Below are 18028 nucleotides of genomic sequence, written 5' to 3' on the forward strand. Positions count from 1 at the left end.
TTCCTGCAGGGCTGTTTTGCTGTTAATATCTACTAATTATGTCAATGTAGTATTTTCCTGTATTAACACCAGACAGAAGATGGGCATAAACTACCTTAATCATTTTTATTTCACAAACATGAAAGCTGTAAGGCTGTTCATTGTTGCTTTTAATTCCAACCTGCCATTTGCTGTAGCTTTAATTTTTCTTCTAGGAGAGACTTTCTGCTACAGTTTCTCTCATTACTGTGGAAAACAAACACTTTCATTCCTAAAACCAATTCTATCTATTCTTTTCCCACCCAAACTGCCAAGTCTACGGTAACAGAACTAAACCTACAGAAACATAACCACCACAAGAAAACTTGTAAAACTCAAGCTAATAGAAGACATCTATTAAAAATGCAAGCCTACAAAGCAGCTAAACATAGACGTGCTGTTCCCATGCATGTCTTCCTGTGTATCATTACTTTCCTCATGCAGCAGGTGGGGAAACAGCTAGCTTTGTTTCCTCAAGTTACAGAGTGTGCAGCAAACTGCCTGTAGTCTCAGACTTGTAAACTGAAGCTACAGACTTGCGTGTGTGTGCGCTTTAAGGCACCCAGGGAATTTTTCAACTCCTTTTATGAGCTGTTTGTGAAAGTTCATTATCCAGTATAACAGTCCTTGAACATGAAGCAAAAGTGCAACCTTAGAAAAATCAATGAACAAATCAAGGCTAAAATTGCTGTACAGTGCAAAGACAAACTTGTTCGGAAAGCCAAATCGTCCAAACTTGAGAGGCTGGCAAAGCTACTCCTTGCAGCTGTAGCTACACCACCCCCACCCCTCAGTTCAGTAACTCAGCACAAGAACTCTGCTAAACTTTACAAGTGCCTAAGAGGAAAGAAATCCCTTTTAAGGAAGCATTTTGTGAAAGTCAAGTGCTGCTATTCTACATGCTCATTCCATTCCCTTGTAGAAACAGAACAAGAGTTGCATACACGCATGTTTCTTTTCCTTTCCCTGTTCTTAGCTTCTGCACCAGTTGTTCGCCAAAAATAAACACCATTCCACAACCATATATGTGCAACAGCCTTCTGGTGGTTCTGAGCCCCCTTCAGCACCGCCGTTACTCAAGGCCAGGAGACTCTCTTCTTTCTGACACGCTCTGATGGGCAATGCATATAACCCAGCTGAATCAGGAGTGCCTTTTACATCTATTTTCTTTTCTGGACAAAAATAGTAGGAAAAGTTTAGCAAAAACATGTCACAAGTTGCTAGAAGTGTTTCAGGATCCTTTGCTGTGGTCTTTGTTGAACTTTCATTCTCCAGCGGAACTAAAGAAGGATAATTTTCTCCTGGGACCTGCTTTAAAATACTTATCCATCTGCTGGTATTCAGAGAGAGTCAAGGTGTGTAACATTGAGGACTGGATGAAAAACAATTTCCAGAAAGACTTCTGTAACAGGCATGAAAACACTGTCAATGATTTTTTACTAGAAGTTTGCAACAGGTACGTTCTTTGGGTGTGAAATGCTACATCTACTGGAAAGGTTAACTGCCTTGAAATGAGACAATTGAGAGCTATTTACTCCAGTTAACCTACCTGAAATGGAGCATTAAGTACGTGAGTGCTTTGACTTTGCAGTTTTCCTGTAGTTTTAAGCTGATTTTATAGTGGCAATAGCATATACTTCATATTGACTCTCCTTAAGCCTATTTTTTCCTTCTTTTTTTTTTGAAGAATGAATAATTAATACAGCAAAAGTGCAATACTGCCTACTAAATTGCTGCTTAACTGAAACTTACTATTCTGGTAGTGCAAAGCATTGTCCTGGGGGAGGGGCTAGAGGAAAGATGTGATTTCAAATAGTGACTATATGTCATAACAGAACCAAGTTCATTAAACATGCTACTAAACACCAGATTTGTTTCATTCTAAGAAATAAGTATTGCTTTTATACTGAAAATTAACTCTGTCTAAGCTTTTTATAAACTACAGTAAAGGAAAAGAAATGCCACTATGGAAAAGCAGCTCTGGGTGCACACCATTTCTTGTAACAGCTTTACTGCTTCAAAGCAGCTCTAACAAAAAAAAAAACAACATTACATCAGGAGGAGCAAACAGGGTAAAGCCAATCCTAGTTTTAGTAACACTGAGGATGGCTGTGGTCCTAAGATTAGAGCTGAAAGGGGCATGCCAGTGCCTATCCTGAAGTGGCACACCTTTGTGCCGCAGCCAGTCTTCAGCTTTGTGCCACAACACGGAAGGCAAAAAATTCTATTTGGAAGTAACAATTTAAAAACCCCAACAAATTACAGGATACTGACAGGACACAGTGTCTTGGTGAGAACCAGCAACAGCGTAATCTCAAAACAAGGACTGAAATGTAGGTTCAAAACAGAACATTAAGTTGCAAGTACAAAATTTCAGAAGTAACTGTTCTAGAACAACTGAAAAAAAATTTGGATTAATTAGCAAAGTATCATTAGGAAGCACATCTGTGCCTACAAAGGAGGGTGTAGGAGGAAGTATTCTCTCATTTTGGCACTGGACTGTCTACCATAAGGCCACATTTAACTATATGCATTCTTTTGCCATCACAAATTAGGATTCAGAAAGAGGACACAAGACCACAGCTCTGCAGAAATGGTTTAACATTTAAGTGCCTTTATCCTCTGCAGAATCCATAACCCCAAACTGGTTGCTGGACAAAATTCAAAGCAAAGCCTGGGTAGTAAGCAACTCAAAGTCCATTTAAAAGAAAAAAAATTAGCAAGTACCTTTCAGCCTTACATGGATTCATTTCCATAAGTTAAACTGAACTCTTAAAAAAATGACCGTTTATATTGCTGCTCACCCCCCTGCCCCAAGTCATCCATTTTAGCCTTCCTAAGGCAAACTCCCACCTTCTTTTGCAGCAATGCATTGAAAACATTTCCATCCGAACAAAATTCCTAGCGTTCTGTGCAAAATAAAACACAAATTAAGCAAATACACAGCTTTTCCTCCCTGAGTTTGGAGTACTTTTATTCTGTTGATGAAGCCACAAGGGGTGGCAGGTTGGAGCCTTTCTTGACCTTGCCTGCTTTAAAACATTTTTTTTTTCTCTAACTGTTCATAAGTGTAAAGGAAAAGAGTTTAAAAAAAAAAAAATCATGCAGCTGACATGATCTCACTTTATTACCTCTGCTCAAAAGGTGAAATCAAGCAGCAGCAGGGGGATGGAGTGGTGCATAAAGAAAGAGGAATCTACTACGTACCAGTTTTGAAAGACAAAAGCATGCTGCAGTGACGGCAGAGCCCCTTGTTTGCCCGCACTGCTGTTGTACACCTAAAACCCTGATACAGGCTGTAAGCACAACTCTTTATATGGAACTGCTGACAGACACCTTATAGTTAGAGGGTGGAGGCAGGCTAATAGTTCTGTCCAAAGGTCTCACAAGGTCAACATTAGCATTGCTGTAATCATTTCTCCCCGCAGCAACAGAGCCTAAAGAAGTCCTGTGCTAATGGAGAAACATGAAGCTGCATTTAACTAAATAGCTCGAGAGCTGAACTGCTGCTCCCCAGAGAGAGGTGTAAGCCAGAAACCAAACGCTTTGTACGAAAGGCTTTGCAGGTTGGTGCACAAGGACGCAAACATGCCTGGTCAGCACAACAGCTAATAACAACTGGTCTGCTCCAGTTTTGTGCACAAGGACAGTTAGTGTAAGTCATCGACACACGGACTTGGAACAGGCCTTTTCCGTACTTTCTCAGGTCTACCCAAGCAACAACAAGGAAAGCTTTTATAATTTGCTGCATCATTGCTTAACAGTAGAGTTCTTACCGGTTTCAATGATTTGAAGGAAGGCTTAAGAGTTGTGCGGGGTTCAAACGTCAACACTCTTAGGTAGTAGCTGGCACCTATTCAGTAAATCCAGGGAGCTGAAATACACCCATTAATCCCCATAAAATCAAGAGTGGGAGTGTCTTACTTGCCCATGCTCAGCATATCTACATAGCGGACCTCAAATTCATCCTGACTTGCATCTCATCTCTAGTGGGTCTTCATTCGCTGCGCTCCGAGAAGCGCAGAACCATGCAACTCCTTAAGAAAAAACAATGCAGCTGCAGCTTAAATAGGCATCTGCGTCCCCTTCTCCACTATGCCAACTGAGATATAGATGTTGCTACCGTCAGAAAAAGCAAAGGAGGTAAGTTTTGCAATTAGTAAAGCTGAGCATTAAGATCTATGTATGTCCCCACATACTCATGCTTTCTTACCCATCCTGATGAAAGAGGAGGTATTTTTCTAACTTTCGTATTTATTCTTGATGATACTAGCTTCTCCACGCTCTATTACTTTTTTTCCCCTCATCTCACTTGTAACAATCATGTTTTCAGATGTCCAAACCTGCTATCTCTGACCCTCTCTGGATGTGGCCATGTTACAGATGATTGCATCTTGCTTCTTCTCAAGAACTGCCCAAACCTCAAGACACTTAAACTGGAAAACTGTGTACGGATCACCGACCAGACACTAGAAGCAGTGACCCTCTATGGGGGATCACTGCGAACGCTCCATGTGGATTTCTGCCGGAACATAACACAAACTGGTCTAGAGAGAGTCAGGGAAAAATGTCCTTCAGTAATGCTGAGAGCAGACAGAAGTGCTAACATGATTCCAGACAATAAGCCAGAAAAAAAGTTGATGCTTGAAAAAGCATCAAGAAAATTGGTTCAGCTTTAAGTGCAACAAATTGTATAAACTTAATGTGGGTATTTTACTTCACTTCCACTTTCTTCTTGGGTAGCATTGCTTCAATGAACCGTGGCTACTTTCCTGCATTCTGGCTTAAGTCAAACAAATGGTTGATATGTTTTGTAAAGGCTCCACTGGGAAAAGGCATACACGTCCACCAGGACAGTCTTAAGGAAAAAACCCATTTGCTTTCTGTTGTTCCTTGAAACTGGAAGACCCTGCATTGCTGTCACAAAATGCTAGACCTGATTGATTAAGGCTGAAAACTGCAATTTTTATACCCTCTTGTCATGGACGAGTGGAGTGCACCTCACTCAGAAGAGAGAAGCAGCAACATATTTTATTGAGGTAAAATAATAATTTGACAGAGTTCAATAAATTCCATGGAATTTAACAAAGTCTAACAGTGGCATGACAAGGTTCGATAAGTTTGATGGCAAGGTTCACCTTATTAATTACTGCATGGAAGAAACATACAAAAGGAAAATCGAGTTAGAATGATCCAACACAGAGACCAGAGAGGCAAAGAGTAAGGAAGACCCTCCCGTTGAGTCCCGAGGTTCAGAGTGGACCCCCTTGCTTTCTGAACTCCTTATGGAGGAGCCTAGGTGCGGCTGGATCCAATCTTAGTCTCAGACTTGGTCAACTGTTCAGGTCTAATGGAAGAGATACAAAGAGTGAGGAAGACCCTCCTGTTGACTCACGAGGTTCAGAGTGGACCCCCTTGCCTTCTAAACTTTTATGTAATGGGAGAGGGCATAAAGCTGCAACAGACAGAGCCTGAGTAATTGTATGATTTACAGAAATTTCAGGGAAAGAGTGATTAAGAAATTTCTGTTAAAGGATACATCCATATGGTCATTTCATCTGCTAAGGGTGATAACCACGCCATGTAAGATCTTTCTAGCAAAAGCAGAGTACCCGACAACCATCACTTCCTCAGTGATTAACACTGGTAGCTGATTTGTCAGGCTTATTTACAAAATGAGGGATGCATGGCAATGTGCACAAAACACAGTTTGACCCTTTGCATAATGTACTTTGACAAGATACACAAAGTTATTTTTTTAGAGTTGACATTAAAGGAAGTGCAATATGAACAAATGCTAGTTTATGTAACTAACCTACAAGAAAGGACAGTGACTTACAACCTGTAGCTTTAAATGCTAAATTAGGAACACACTACAGTACAGATCTATACGAACATCTGTTTCTCACTGCAAAGTACAAAACAAATAGCTATTTTCATCCCAAACCACAAGGCTGTCACTTTCCTGCATGCTGCTCAGCTACATGATACTGAAACTTTTTTTTTTTTTTTAAATGAAGGGTTGCTATGGCATTGTCTACAAAATTTGACACCAAAGGTTGGCAGAGTTTTATTCTGCTCTTTAAAATTTGCCTTGATACAGCACAGTGGGATTTGGTCGTGGCATCGAGTAACACCACATTCCAAGACTCTTTATGCACTTACAGGGTTTTGCCTGAGGAAAGGTAAACATTTCTGAGTGCCACCTTACTGTGTCAACTGTACTGCAGTTACCTGTCAAAATTTTACTTGTTGACTCTGTCTCAGTAGAATAATACAGAAAAATCATTGTGATCATCTGGTTTGAATTATTCAAGTTTTTGTTTGAACTACAGCATGCTTTTTTAAAAAGCACCTCAAACCCTGTGCTTTACTCCATGTGGGAGCATGTCCTCAAATTCTGCTTTCCATTATTTTCCATTTTGTTCGGCAATTCTGACATGAATTCAGAATTCTGACTCCTAGAGAGCACATTGTAATATATAATCCTGCCCATTCTTGCTGACTCCGCAGCTGAACTTGTATTTACCTTAAATCTCTCTCCCATTCAGTACAATCCACTGAAGAACTTTACACTTACAAAGAATGACAGATGGCTAAATCTGGCCATCAGAAACTTAGTTTCCCCTAGAGGACCAGATGTCAGTTCAGCTTAGACATCAAACGGAAGGCTGCATACAGAGCAATTTGACAAACTCTGTGGATCCTGAATAGTTCCAGCTTAAATCACAATGAAGCCTACAGCAGTTAAGATTTCACTTTAAATTAAAACCTTACACAGAGTAGGACTACCTGGGTGTGTGTGTCCTTAAAATTAAAGCAAATTTAGAAATATTAGCTTTTGGAAATACTGGTCTGTCCCATAAAGACAGTCAACATTCCTGTTCCTTTACGTAACAATTATTCAAGATTTTGTCACTACAGCAATCTATGTGCATATACCATAGCGAGCCTGTTTCTCATTTACACGAGGGACTCTGCAATTGTTGATAATTAATCTTACTGCACTGTTAACAGAACACTGATTAAATTTGCTAGTTAAACCCACATGAATTAGAACTTGCATTGCTGGAATTCAAGTATATCAAGACTATCACGGTTTAAAATAACCTGATAGCTTTGTTGCATTTTAACAGTTGTATCTACAGGTGTAGCTTTGCAGACTTACTATTTGCATTTTTATCTTTTATATAACTGGAAGACTACAAGAGCTAGCTTTTCTTCTAAGGAACAGAATTTATGACTTCTTAAAATGCTATTTAACAAATTATTAAAGGTTGTCACAAATATCTAACGTGATACATGTTTTTCTTTAAATTTAGAGAACAGTGTGACTGTAGTACCTCTCTAAAACAAAAAGGATGTGTGAAAAGCTATTATTGAAGTAAAGCAGACCTTTCCCTCCTCTCACTGGCATCTAAACTGTAGGAAAAAATTTCTGAAGTTAGGCCTCAAATACTTAGGAATAAATGGTTTGACTTTCCAATTTCTCGCTGTATTCTTTTTACAATACTGTTGCTCCTTTTATTAAAGCTATGTGGAGAAAATACTTGGGGTGTCACAATGGTAAACTTGGCTCTGATGCCTCAGGTAGTCTTGAGAGAAAGATTTATTTCAACTGATACATTGTCTTTTGTTCATGTCTGAACAGAAAGAAAGGAAGCATACGATCAAATTTCCACTTGAAGCCAATTTTTACTGCAAGAGTAGTACTGTAAAATTTTATTTCCAATCAGTTTCTCTAGGAAGATAAGTTTCAAACAATCTCAGCAGAAATATTTTAATAGATGACATTCCTAGGGCTTATTCTTTCCTCTGCAAGAACTGATGAGCTAGCTATGAACTCCTGAAAACATTCTTTACGTGATGCATCAAAAGTGGAAAGAGGACTTTACAGCTCTCAACATAACTGAATATACTTACTCCGCCTTTCCATCCTGGCCAATTGATCCACAGATATCCTTTGGTACTCTCTAATTTGGCTGAGACAAGAAACAAATCACAGCATTACAGAAACTTAGTCAAATAGAGCTAAAATTCTAGAGAAGTATTTGATCAGTATGAGTATCCATAAGAAACACTCACCCAGAAGACAAATAAAGAAAAGAATTTCATTATTGCATCTTCACAACTTAGAGACAGTTAACAGCATGACACTGTAATATTCTGGTATTTCATTAACTCATTCCTAAAATTTAAGTAGGACCCTTATGCACTACAAAGTAAGGAACAAAACTGGAAGCACAGACAGGAAGGACAAACAGCAATCCTAAAACAGCATTTACAGCTTGGAAAGGAGATTGCCGGGCTGAAACTTATTACGATGTGGAAACTGCGATGTTGACACAATTCCTACCTTGGATACACAACTGGTGAAAACACACCCGTTTCACATATTGCTGACAAGCCAAAACAAGATAGGAATTCTATATAGTCACATGAGTAACCAAAGACCTTCTCTTGATGCCAGCTCTCTAAGCACTCTGTGATGAAAGATGCATCTCTGTAGATGTAACACCGAACAGATTTTCAAGTAGCTACAAGATATGAAAGCGGGTTTGCATCTGTCTGCATATTATTTATGCCTTTTTGCCAGTTTTATATTAGGACTGTTTCAGGGGGTGGGGATGGGGGACAGGACAACAGTGGTGGTGTGGTTTTTTCCTTTACAGAGCTAAAAAGGGCCTTGGAACCCTCTCCCACTTGGTTTCTTTGCCTATTTGTGTACAAATGCTCAAAGTCGTATTACTTTGCTCTTCCCCTCCTTGAGTGGGGATATTTGTTCATGACATGGTAAAATTTGAACACAGTTGTGTTAATAAATTTTTTCAGCATCAATAATAAATTTCCTTACTTAGCAATCCAATTTGAAAATTGAGTGTATAATGATTACATTTTACTTAGGGTACTATGTAAGGATGGAAGCATGTTAGCAGTTTTCTTTAGTTCCAAGCCATTTGAGTTCCATCAAAGTACTCTTAACATTACTGAAACATTTTTTACTTTTCACATACCCTAACTAACTTACCAGGTATAGAGGGAGGAACGCTTGTTATCTATCATCTTATGAAAGTACTAAAAGAAAGGTGACATAAACCAAGATGCCTACTTGGAAGTTGCATCAGGTTATCAGATGCCAGTGGCAAACGAGACTTCATGTGCCTTTTCCTACACAATAGAGGAAAAGCAACATCCAGAAGACCCTTCAGATTTCCATTGTGATAACGTAGCTCAGCTAAGGTAAAAGGAAATTAAATGAAGTCCTGCAGCACAGTAAAATTGCTTACTTACCAGCAACAGTATTTTTTTCCGCTGTTAAACTTCATCACCCAGTCAAAAGTGCTAAATGACAGATCTAAATCAAACTTCCAGACCTGACCTGACCACTTGTTCCCCTCTTCTGAGGAGAATACTACTGTTCTTACCAGTCCCCTCTAAGCATGACAGGCATGCATTCCACCTACCACTACATTCCAGCTCTGTCAGATGAACCAACACTACTGCTGCTAGCTCCAGAAAGAGTGAGGCTTCACCCAGTTAAAGTAACTTGCCTACATCTAGTCTCAGGACTGGCTGTTCATCTTCTCTCTGTGGTAGTGTGCCTACCTGTTTCAAATGGCTATCCAGCTGTCTGATAGCCCAAAAGGCTACAGATGTACTTCCCTTCCAAGGTGGGAAAGGAAAAAAAAAGTAGGAAAAAGCAATTGGAAATATCAGAGATGGTAGAGAAGAAATTATCTAATCCCAGGGTAAAAAGAGGGTAAGAAACAGAAATTATGGGCTTCAGGAAGCAACAGCCTTATAAACCAGAGCAAGCGATTGCTTCTTGAGAGTTATCTGAGGTGTAAGGAAAAGGTTAGGTACTACTCATGTACAGCAAAAGATAAGCAGAAGCAAATAGTAGTCATGTTCAACAAGAGACGCAGGCTTTCGGCATCTAAATGCTTTCCTATACAATACATATCCAGCACATTGCTTTTGTGGCTATAGCTTTTCAAGCTGTTTTTCTCTAGTTACATTTAGAATTTAATACTTCTAAGCTTACTGTGCCTCCCTATCTCATATTAATTTGAAATGGGTCTGGATGAACACATTGTCACACACCTGTTCTTACCTCTGATATGCATTTATTACCACTTATACTCCCCGATTCAGTCATACAACATATGTCACATCCAGTGCTGAAAGGTGGAAAGGAAATGACATTTGGAAATCCCTTGCAGTCCACATTGCTACAGCCAGCTCTGCCTAGTGCAACAACACTGCCACTGGAAGGTTTGTTACAAGATAGACTGCATATTTTTTCTTTAAATAAGTGCATATATGATCTACTTTTACTACAGAATGCAGACATACACCGGTAATATTTATTCCCCTTTCTATATAGGGAGAGGTTTGCATACATAAAATATCCTTGAAGTGACATAAAGTTAGAACTTTCTCAGATGGTCTCCAATAGTAGGACATAACCAGTGCTGCACATTCTTTATCTTTGTATGCAATTATGTATAAGAAGCATTATGCAAGAAACTTGAACATGATTTCAGTCTTACTCAGACACCTGAGCAACAGAAAAATGTCAATCAGCAGGTTAAAAGGACTGTATGCACAATGTAATTGTGGTGAAAAAAACAGTAGGATAAAATAAAAATAATAAAGCGCTTGATAGTTTTAATGATGCTAAGATAGAATATTCAAAGGACAAGCACAAGCAATAAAAAGTGTCTCAATTAAGCAATCAAGCACAATTCTTTAATCAACATCAGCATTTACCAATATCAACATCCCCTTTCACTTCACTGCAAACTGCCTCCAAGAATACCCTCATTATCCAAGCAGCCAGCTGCATAGTCCATACAAAACTGCAATTTTTAGGCACAGTTCTATTATTTTCTGTGCCTGATTGAAACAGACTGACAAATTAGTAGCACTAATTCAGACACATAAATGAAGTCTAGCAGGCAATAATACAGGACTTTATACAGCAGTTTCCCCTTTTATTTGTAACCTTATATTTGTTATGTATTACACGTACAAATTTAGACCAAGATGTGAATCTACTCCCCCACAACATAGTGATGGGACACCAAAATCTCAGTCCAATTTGGAATCATAATACATAATAAGGCAGCAAACTAAGTCTGTATGATTTCAGAGCCCTGAGTCACTCCTTCCCCAGAACTACTGAAAGCCCCCCCGCCTCTAGATGTTTCATGTTGCAGTCTGGTTCTTGGTCATAGCTCAAGAACCTTTTGCCTTTTTCATGAGCCAACAACTAGTCCTAGCTGAAATAACTTCACCAGGTAAAACACAGACCTGCAAACTTTTACAGTTTATGTATCAAGTCAGCCCTTTGACCGCTAGCAGCTGGCAGCAATACACCAATTCAGTCTGAGACAACTGGGAAGCTTCCCTATCAATCCCTGCTAACGTACAACAATCACATGAGGGAAAACAACAGGAATTTCTACCCTCTTCTCCAGACTCAGACAAACCAGTCTTGTCCCAGGTGAGATTAAGTTAACAAATGTTCTTGCTAGCCTCCAGGCCCCACAGCACCATTACCAAGGAGTTCAGTGAGAATGGGGGGGGCGGGTGTGAGGGGGTGGAAAATCAGGGCAGAGCAGCAGTGTCTCACCTGGGGACAGACTCTACCCTTTTCCTCAGCCCAGTTAAATCCAACCTCCTGAACACCAAGCCGCATTTGTGGTTTGACACAAAATCATGTTTTTGATAGACACACGGGGGAATTATCTATTCTTCAGCACTTCCCTAAGACACACAACAAAAATGTCTTTGTACAGTACATTACTGTCCTAACTAAATATGAACATTACTGTGTAAGCCACACCCTGCTGATCATAATACAATTACAGCTGCAACAAAATAAGACCAAACACATGCAATTTACTAAAATCAAAGGCACAAATTAAGAACGTATATAAAATCCATAGTCTCAACTACCACCCTGTCACTTTCATTTTAATTTTTTTGTACTCTGATCAGGAATCAACTACATCAATCTGTGTATCGAAAAGGTTTTTTTTTTTTTTTTTGACAAAAGATTTAAAGGTTTCTAAGTCAAGGTGGCAGTATGTTATTATTGTCAACAACTAATACACTGGCGGATAAAAATGTTTAAATGATATTCAAGAAGGAATCAAGTACAATGTTAACTTGTATTGAAGTATGAGGAATAAATAAATAGTGGTATACCCGAAAAAAGCCAGTACCTCAAAGACATTAAGAACGCAGAGCACAGTACTACACATCAAATTTGTTGAAGATAAACATTTTAAGATGCTTCAAATGTCACATCTTGTCTAAACACTGTAATACTATAATTTCCTGAGACAAAATATAAAAGTATGAATACTGAGTAAACCAATCACAGTTCACAAATGCATACAAGCAACCAATTCTTGAATTTGCTTTATTTTTCTCTGCATAAGGAACCCTGCACAGGCAATTCAAATTAAAACAAAATAAATATGTGAATATTCATGTAAAACTGTCCTTGCTAATGAACAATTATACACAATGTACAACTCTTCATGTTCACTGGGAGGGCTTACAAACGTACTATTCCCAACAAAAATGCACCAAAATGTCTCCATGCAAACTTATCAAAAGTGACCAAAAAAGGAGGAAAAAAACTTACTGATCAATACTTTTTTGTTTTCTTTTTCCTTTTTTTCTTTTTTACAATCACAAAAAAAAATAAAAACATCTAATTTTTTGTTACATTCAGAGTAACTAAGATGTGGCCACTGTCTATTAACACCTGTTTTTATGCTCCTAAAACATCTATGGTTACTGTAAAATTATGTCAACAATGAATTGGACTTAGGGCACTATTTGTAGTAAAAGGAAGATGATTTTGTTCACAGAATGTTAATAATCTGTGTCTGAGCCCTCTGCATTGTCCACATTCCGTGAGAGCATATAATTGTCCATATCTATAGACCTGCAATTATTGATTGCATAGCGCAAACGCTCTGCCATGATTAGTTGACTGGAGTAAGGTGGGAGCCTCAGTTGAAAGAAACAAGTCTGTGAGGTAGGCAAGCTGTCGTAAGGCTGTGGAAACGGATAAAAGGTGGGACACTGTTAAGTTGTGAATGAAGCAAAAAATGCAACATATCCATATTTCATTGCTCCCTCCCTTCCTTGCCTCTATCATTCTAGAATTCAAGCATTTTCACATTCGATCTCAAAATTCCTTTTAAGAAGCAGACTAGCCTCCCTTGTTTACATCACTTGTTTCATTGTTAAGTATGTGCAAAACTACTGCTGTATCACCTGCTCTGTAAATAACTGAACCCACTAATGAAATTCAGCTATTTGAAAAGTTCATCACACTACTACTTAGCAGCCCACTGGGAGATACCAAGCAACATTCAAATTACATACCATAGCGTGACTTAACATGAGGCAATTTGAGAGACACCTAACCAAAGATGATAGTCAAACCACTATTATTTTAGATTTTGCCAAGTTTTTGACTGATGTAGTTCACAGAGAATGTGCTTTCACTGCACAAAACCCAAAAGTAATGCCAAATGAATGATCCTGTATGTAAAGAAATATATTGTAAAGTCATTACAGTGGTTTTAAGTTGTTAGAATTCACTAGTGGTCACACGTTACCACTTATACAGATTTAAAACTTAAAGAAAAAAAGAGTGAAAATTATCAAATGAAAAAAGGGTTTGTAACTTGTCCACAATCATTTTCTGTTCCAATACAAGAAGGTTTGTTTCTTGTGCAAGAAGTTGTCTTGACCTCCAAGCATATAACTATAGTAAATGCACCAAATTAATTAAGATGCAATTCATGCAGCATATGCACTTCTACACATTTAAAATGTTTGGTTTTAATAGCTCAGAGCATATCCCATCCCACACTTCCTTTGTAAATTTACAATTATGGAAACCTGTCTCCCGTTGCCAAAGGGCAGATTATACTAGACAGGAATAAAAAAAAAAAAACAACCCCAAAACTGAAAACAGCATCTTACCCTATCAACCTTCATTATTTGGAATCGCTGAGAGATATCAGCTGTGTTGGCTGGCAATCGAGATCTTCCTGACACAAACCTCATGAAAAGGACTCTCTCTTCATTTGAAAATTCCTCAAGGGTATGCCAGAACCATTGTACTAGCTGATGCTGCTCATCAACTTCTCTGTATCGCACAACTTTCTTCAGAACTTCAACTGATATTTCTGGCATTCCACAGACCATTTGCTCCAACTGCTTGGCAGTCAGAAGAGACAACAAAGGAACCGGAACAATCCAAGACATTCCTTCTCTTACAGCAGCCACCTATTGCCCAAAAAAGAAGAGACATTTGAAGGGCAATTGTCTTACCTCTGCCACTTACTGTACCATCCAAATGCAAAAGTAACATATCAGCTGAGAAATGGGATAAAGAGATAGAATTACAGAACATCTGCCAAATACAACCTCCCACACATGCATCCCCTGTAAGGGCTGTCTCCTCTCTCAAAATCCTGGAGAATATTACAGGTATTTTTAATTGTAATTGCACATTAAAGAACATATTTTTGATACAAAACAGAAGAACTTAAAAAAGTACAAGTTACCAGCACAAATGATGGCGGCTAAACCAAAAAACTGTGTATGTACCATACATCTGAGCTGGAACAAAGTCATATTTGTAAGAAGTCCGTACTTGTTCTAGAAGACTTAGGATTTGGTACCTCTGATGATAAAGTTACTTTTCTAATGCAGATAATATCATGCATGCATCTGCATCTTGAGAAAAAGGAAAAGAATTTCCCTAGCATGGGATTAGTATACTGCTTTCACAAGCTTCACTATACAAATCATAAAATACATATAAAGTATGCAAATAGCTAATTAACACATCTCAAAACATATAATGAAATATTTGTAGTTTCTGTGCTAAAGCAGAAGAGAAACAGTTTGAAGTTCAACAAATGTTTGTCAATATATTTACTTTAGCTAGTCTCTATGTTGCTATAACATCTAATTACAGTGCACAACATGCACAATTGCAGGTTATTTTCTCAAGTCGGGCTGACAGTTGCAGTGGGGCTACTCTAATGAAAGACAAGTTCTGATTTCTAACACACTTTTTGTCAACTGAGCAATTACTAAGAAAAAGGGGACTAATTTAAAACAAAACCCCAGAACAGTTTGTGGGGGAAAAAAAGCCACGGGGACCCAGGTGAGATGCAGAACGCCAAGCTTTTCTTAAACCCTAATAAACTGTAATGGACTTGCATAAATCAAAAACACTGTTCGCATTAACAATGGAGATAGGGTCACAATGAGATTCTTACCTGACGGTCCATTTCATGGAGTCTGTACTCAATTGCCCTCTCCACATATTCTTTCCTGTTTGAAAAGGTAAGTGGGATACTGTTCCCTCCAGGGATTATGGGAACCATTTTACCATCAGCACTCTGGCCAACAAAAGAATCTAAAGGAATCATCTGTTATGCAAAACAGGAAAAGTATATTCAGCGTAAGCATAAAGTCACTCTCGTGATCTAAGTCTAGTATTTTACTATGTCACCTAGAACTATAATAAGATCACAAACTATTCCAAATACACATCAAGTGCTTGTTATCCCAATAATGGAGACATTGAATTATATAAATACTGAAGTGAAGGTCAATCTGATAAAGTAACTGCTTTCAGAATAAACCTAAAAGCTCCAACTTTCATATCTTACCTCATGGAAATTTTCTTCAGTAATCCCACTGTCTTCAATGTGAAGAATGCTGTTGAGGGTCTGCACATAGAGCAGATCTACCTCCTCCAAATCCTCCAAGATGAGTGGGATACAACAAAGTTGCTTCCAGACCATTGGAGCCAAATGAAGATCTAATGGCTTTTTTGTACGAATAGCTACACCCATGAGAATGCCCAAGAACTTAAACTGCATCAGATGTTCATCTAAACATGCTGAAGGGTTAAAGAGAAACCTGAAAGAACAAAGAATCAGTGAAAATACTCTAGTATCATTTCTATGCTACTTCATTAGACATAAAAGACAAAACATTTCTAAGCTCAGCATAGTAACTGGCAACACAATTATCAGCAAGGTGTGTCCAAATAAGAAGATTATTGTTATCTTTAGCTGTTAAAATAATGGAGGCCGAGATAGGCAGAACTAATCCTGACCGCAAAGGCTGGCATTCTCTAAGTTACTCTGAATTCTGCCATCAGAAATCCAGGAAGTTCATGTTAAAACCATGCCCTCTCCTCCACAATAAAGTAACATCACAACCTGAAGGAAAAAATATACCAGAGACAATCATGAAGTCTCATCATTTGGTATAAAACAGTTAATAGAAGATTTTATCTTCACCCACTAACATCTGCAATAAAAGCAAATCCTGGACGACTTACCTATCCCTATTATAGCCTACTTCAGCTGTAGCATTTGGGGAAGGAATAAGCATGTCTACTATTCCAGTTTCCAGCTCCTTAAAAACAAACAACACAAAAGCCTTCTTAGACCAGGGACAACAAACCTATTACAGAAATATTATGACATTATAGCATTACAAGACACAATATTCCATTATAGTGATGATTACTTCTTACAAATTCATGTGAAATGTTTAAGAGAAAGTAAACATGGTAGGGATGATTTTTAGTAATAAAAACATGTCTATTTCAAGACCTGCCCTTATGACAGACTATAATGGTTATTTTACTGTGAATGCTCTGTGATACATTCCTGGTACCTGTTTCAGAACTAATCAGAAGCCATCAGCTATACACCCTACTGGTGCAGCTTTTTCAAGAACCAAAAATGAAGCGAATTTTTCAATGAGTTCTGTTCTGAACCCTCATCACACCTCATATTTAATGTAAACTGTCGAGGGAAGAACCCAGAAATTACACTTCAAGTCCTTACCTGAATCAACCCTACTCTTAGGTCTTACAGGCTTCAGAAATTCTATTAATAAACGGAGTTCTTCAGTTTCTTCCATCCTGTATCCTAACTCTAACTCCAGTGCCAGCTCCAGCACTACCCATAGCTGTTGCCCTGTCCCAGACTAAGCAGATACACTGATTATCCTCGCTAATCCTCAATTCTTTGGGTTTTGAGGCTCCTGGAAGATTAAGGAAAAACCAAACTTCTCCAGCCAGCATTATCTTGAATCCTTCTCCTAGCTACAATCATAGCTGTGTCACAGGGTTGAGATACATCTTTAAAACTATAAGCAGTACATATTAGCACTGACCAGCTTTACCTTAGTCCTGGTAGTCTGAAGCCTTCAGATTCACTTGGAAACTGAAGATGACAGCTACGTTGACAATAGCAACAATACCCTTGTTACAGACAGGCAAAAATGTGCACTTTCTGCTACTGATCTCCTTTCCAGCACTGAAGCTGAGAGGTGACACATATGAGAAACACCTGCCTGAGGTGTTTCTGTATTGTATGCATGGAATATACTGTAATCATGGAATACAGTACAACTTCTCTTATAGAAGCTATTGGCTGGACAGAATGGGAAGCTGGAAAATGCTCTCATAATGCATAGGGGCTATCTCAGAATTCCAAGGGGCCTACTGTAATACTAATTATAGTGTGGCCTCATGGCATCTCCTTGCCACAATCTAGGAAGATTTCTTTATCCTCAGAGACATCCCTAAGTAGGCAGCTCTAGTGCTGTGGCTCAGGACTGAAGAACAAGTATTTACTGAGCTCCAAAAATGAAATTTGAAAAATACTAAAAGACACCAGAGAGAACAAAAACTCTACTCAGGCATTTTGAACTAATAGACTTTTCATACCTGACACATTTCTGTAATAGTGTCATCAAACACTCCACCTGCATCATCAGCCCCTTCTCCAACCAGTTTCACCTTCCAGGCACGGGAAGGTAGGCGAAGGTCTGATGCATTCAGCTTTACCACTTGTCTTGCTATCTGTACAAAAATGGGCTTGCATTTCCGACCTCTTTCAAAAAAAACAAACAAAAACAAACAAACAAAAAA

At 38.6% G+C, this 18028-nt stretch overlaps 2 protein-coding genes across 8 annotated transcripts in view; one reads left to right on the plus strand and one right to left on the minus strand.

Annotated features, from left to right (window-relative positions):
• The first annotated feature begins 646 nt into the window (after nt 1–646).
• Nucleotides 647–4783, plus strand: FBXL22 (F-box and leucine rich repeat protein 22). The gene is made up of 2 exons (XM_009478977.2): nt 647–1474; nt 4352–4783. The coding sequence occupies exons 1-2, from the start codon at nt 1140–1142 to the stop codon at nt 4695–4697; spliced, it is 681 nt and encodes a 226-aa protein (XP_009477252.1). The 5' UTR covers nt 647–1139; the 3' UTR covers nt 4698–4783.
• Nucleotides 4784–12412: 7629 nt separating this feature from the next.
• HERC1 (HECT and RLD domain containing E3 ubiquitin protein ligase family member 1) overlaps nt 12413–18028 on the minus strand; it is a 107073-nt gene continuing 101457 nt past the window's right edge. For all 7 annotated transcript variants that reach the window (XM_075713745.1, XM_075713743.1, XM_075713744.1 and 4 more), the window contains exons 73-78: nt 17825–17990; nt 16424–16500; nt 15744–15996; nt 15348–15500; nt 14038–14343; nt 12413–13098 (exon numbers count right to left, since the gene is read on the minus strand). In XM_075713745.1, coding sequence (XP_075569860.1) covers nt 12913–13098; nt 14038–14343; nt 15348–15500; nt 15744–15996; nt 16424–16500; nt 17825–17990 — 1141 coding nt within the window. In that variant the 3' untranslated portion in view covers nt 12413–12912. The remainder of the gene's footprint in view (nt 13099–14037; nt 14344–15347; nt 15501–15743; nt 15997–16423; nt 16501–17824; nt 17991–18028) is intronic.

Source organism: Pelecanus crispus, chromosome 7 (assembly GCF_030463565.1).
Source record: "Pelecanus crispus isolate bPelCri1 chromosome 7, bPelCri1.pri, whole genome shotgun sequence".
In the NCBI taxonomy this organism is placed as follows: Eukaryota; Metazoa; Chordata; class Aves; order Pelecaniformes; family Pelecanidae; genus Pelecanus; species Pelecanus crispus.

Bases quoted from the DNA above. Each gene is read 5' to 3' on its own strand.
- FBXL22 (XM_009478977.2), top strand. From the start codon at position 1,140: ATGCATATAACCCAGCTGAATCAGGAGTGCCTTTTACATCTATTTTCT. The intron at 1,475-4,351 runs GTACGTTCTTTG...TCATGTTTTCAG, and splicing joins TTACTAGAAGTTTGCAACAG to ATGTCCAAACCTGCTATCTC.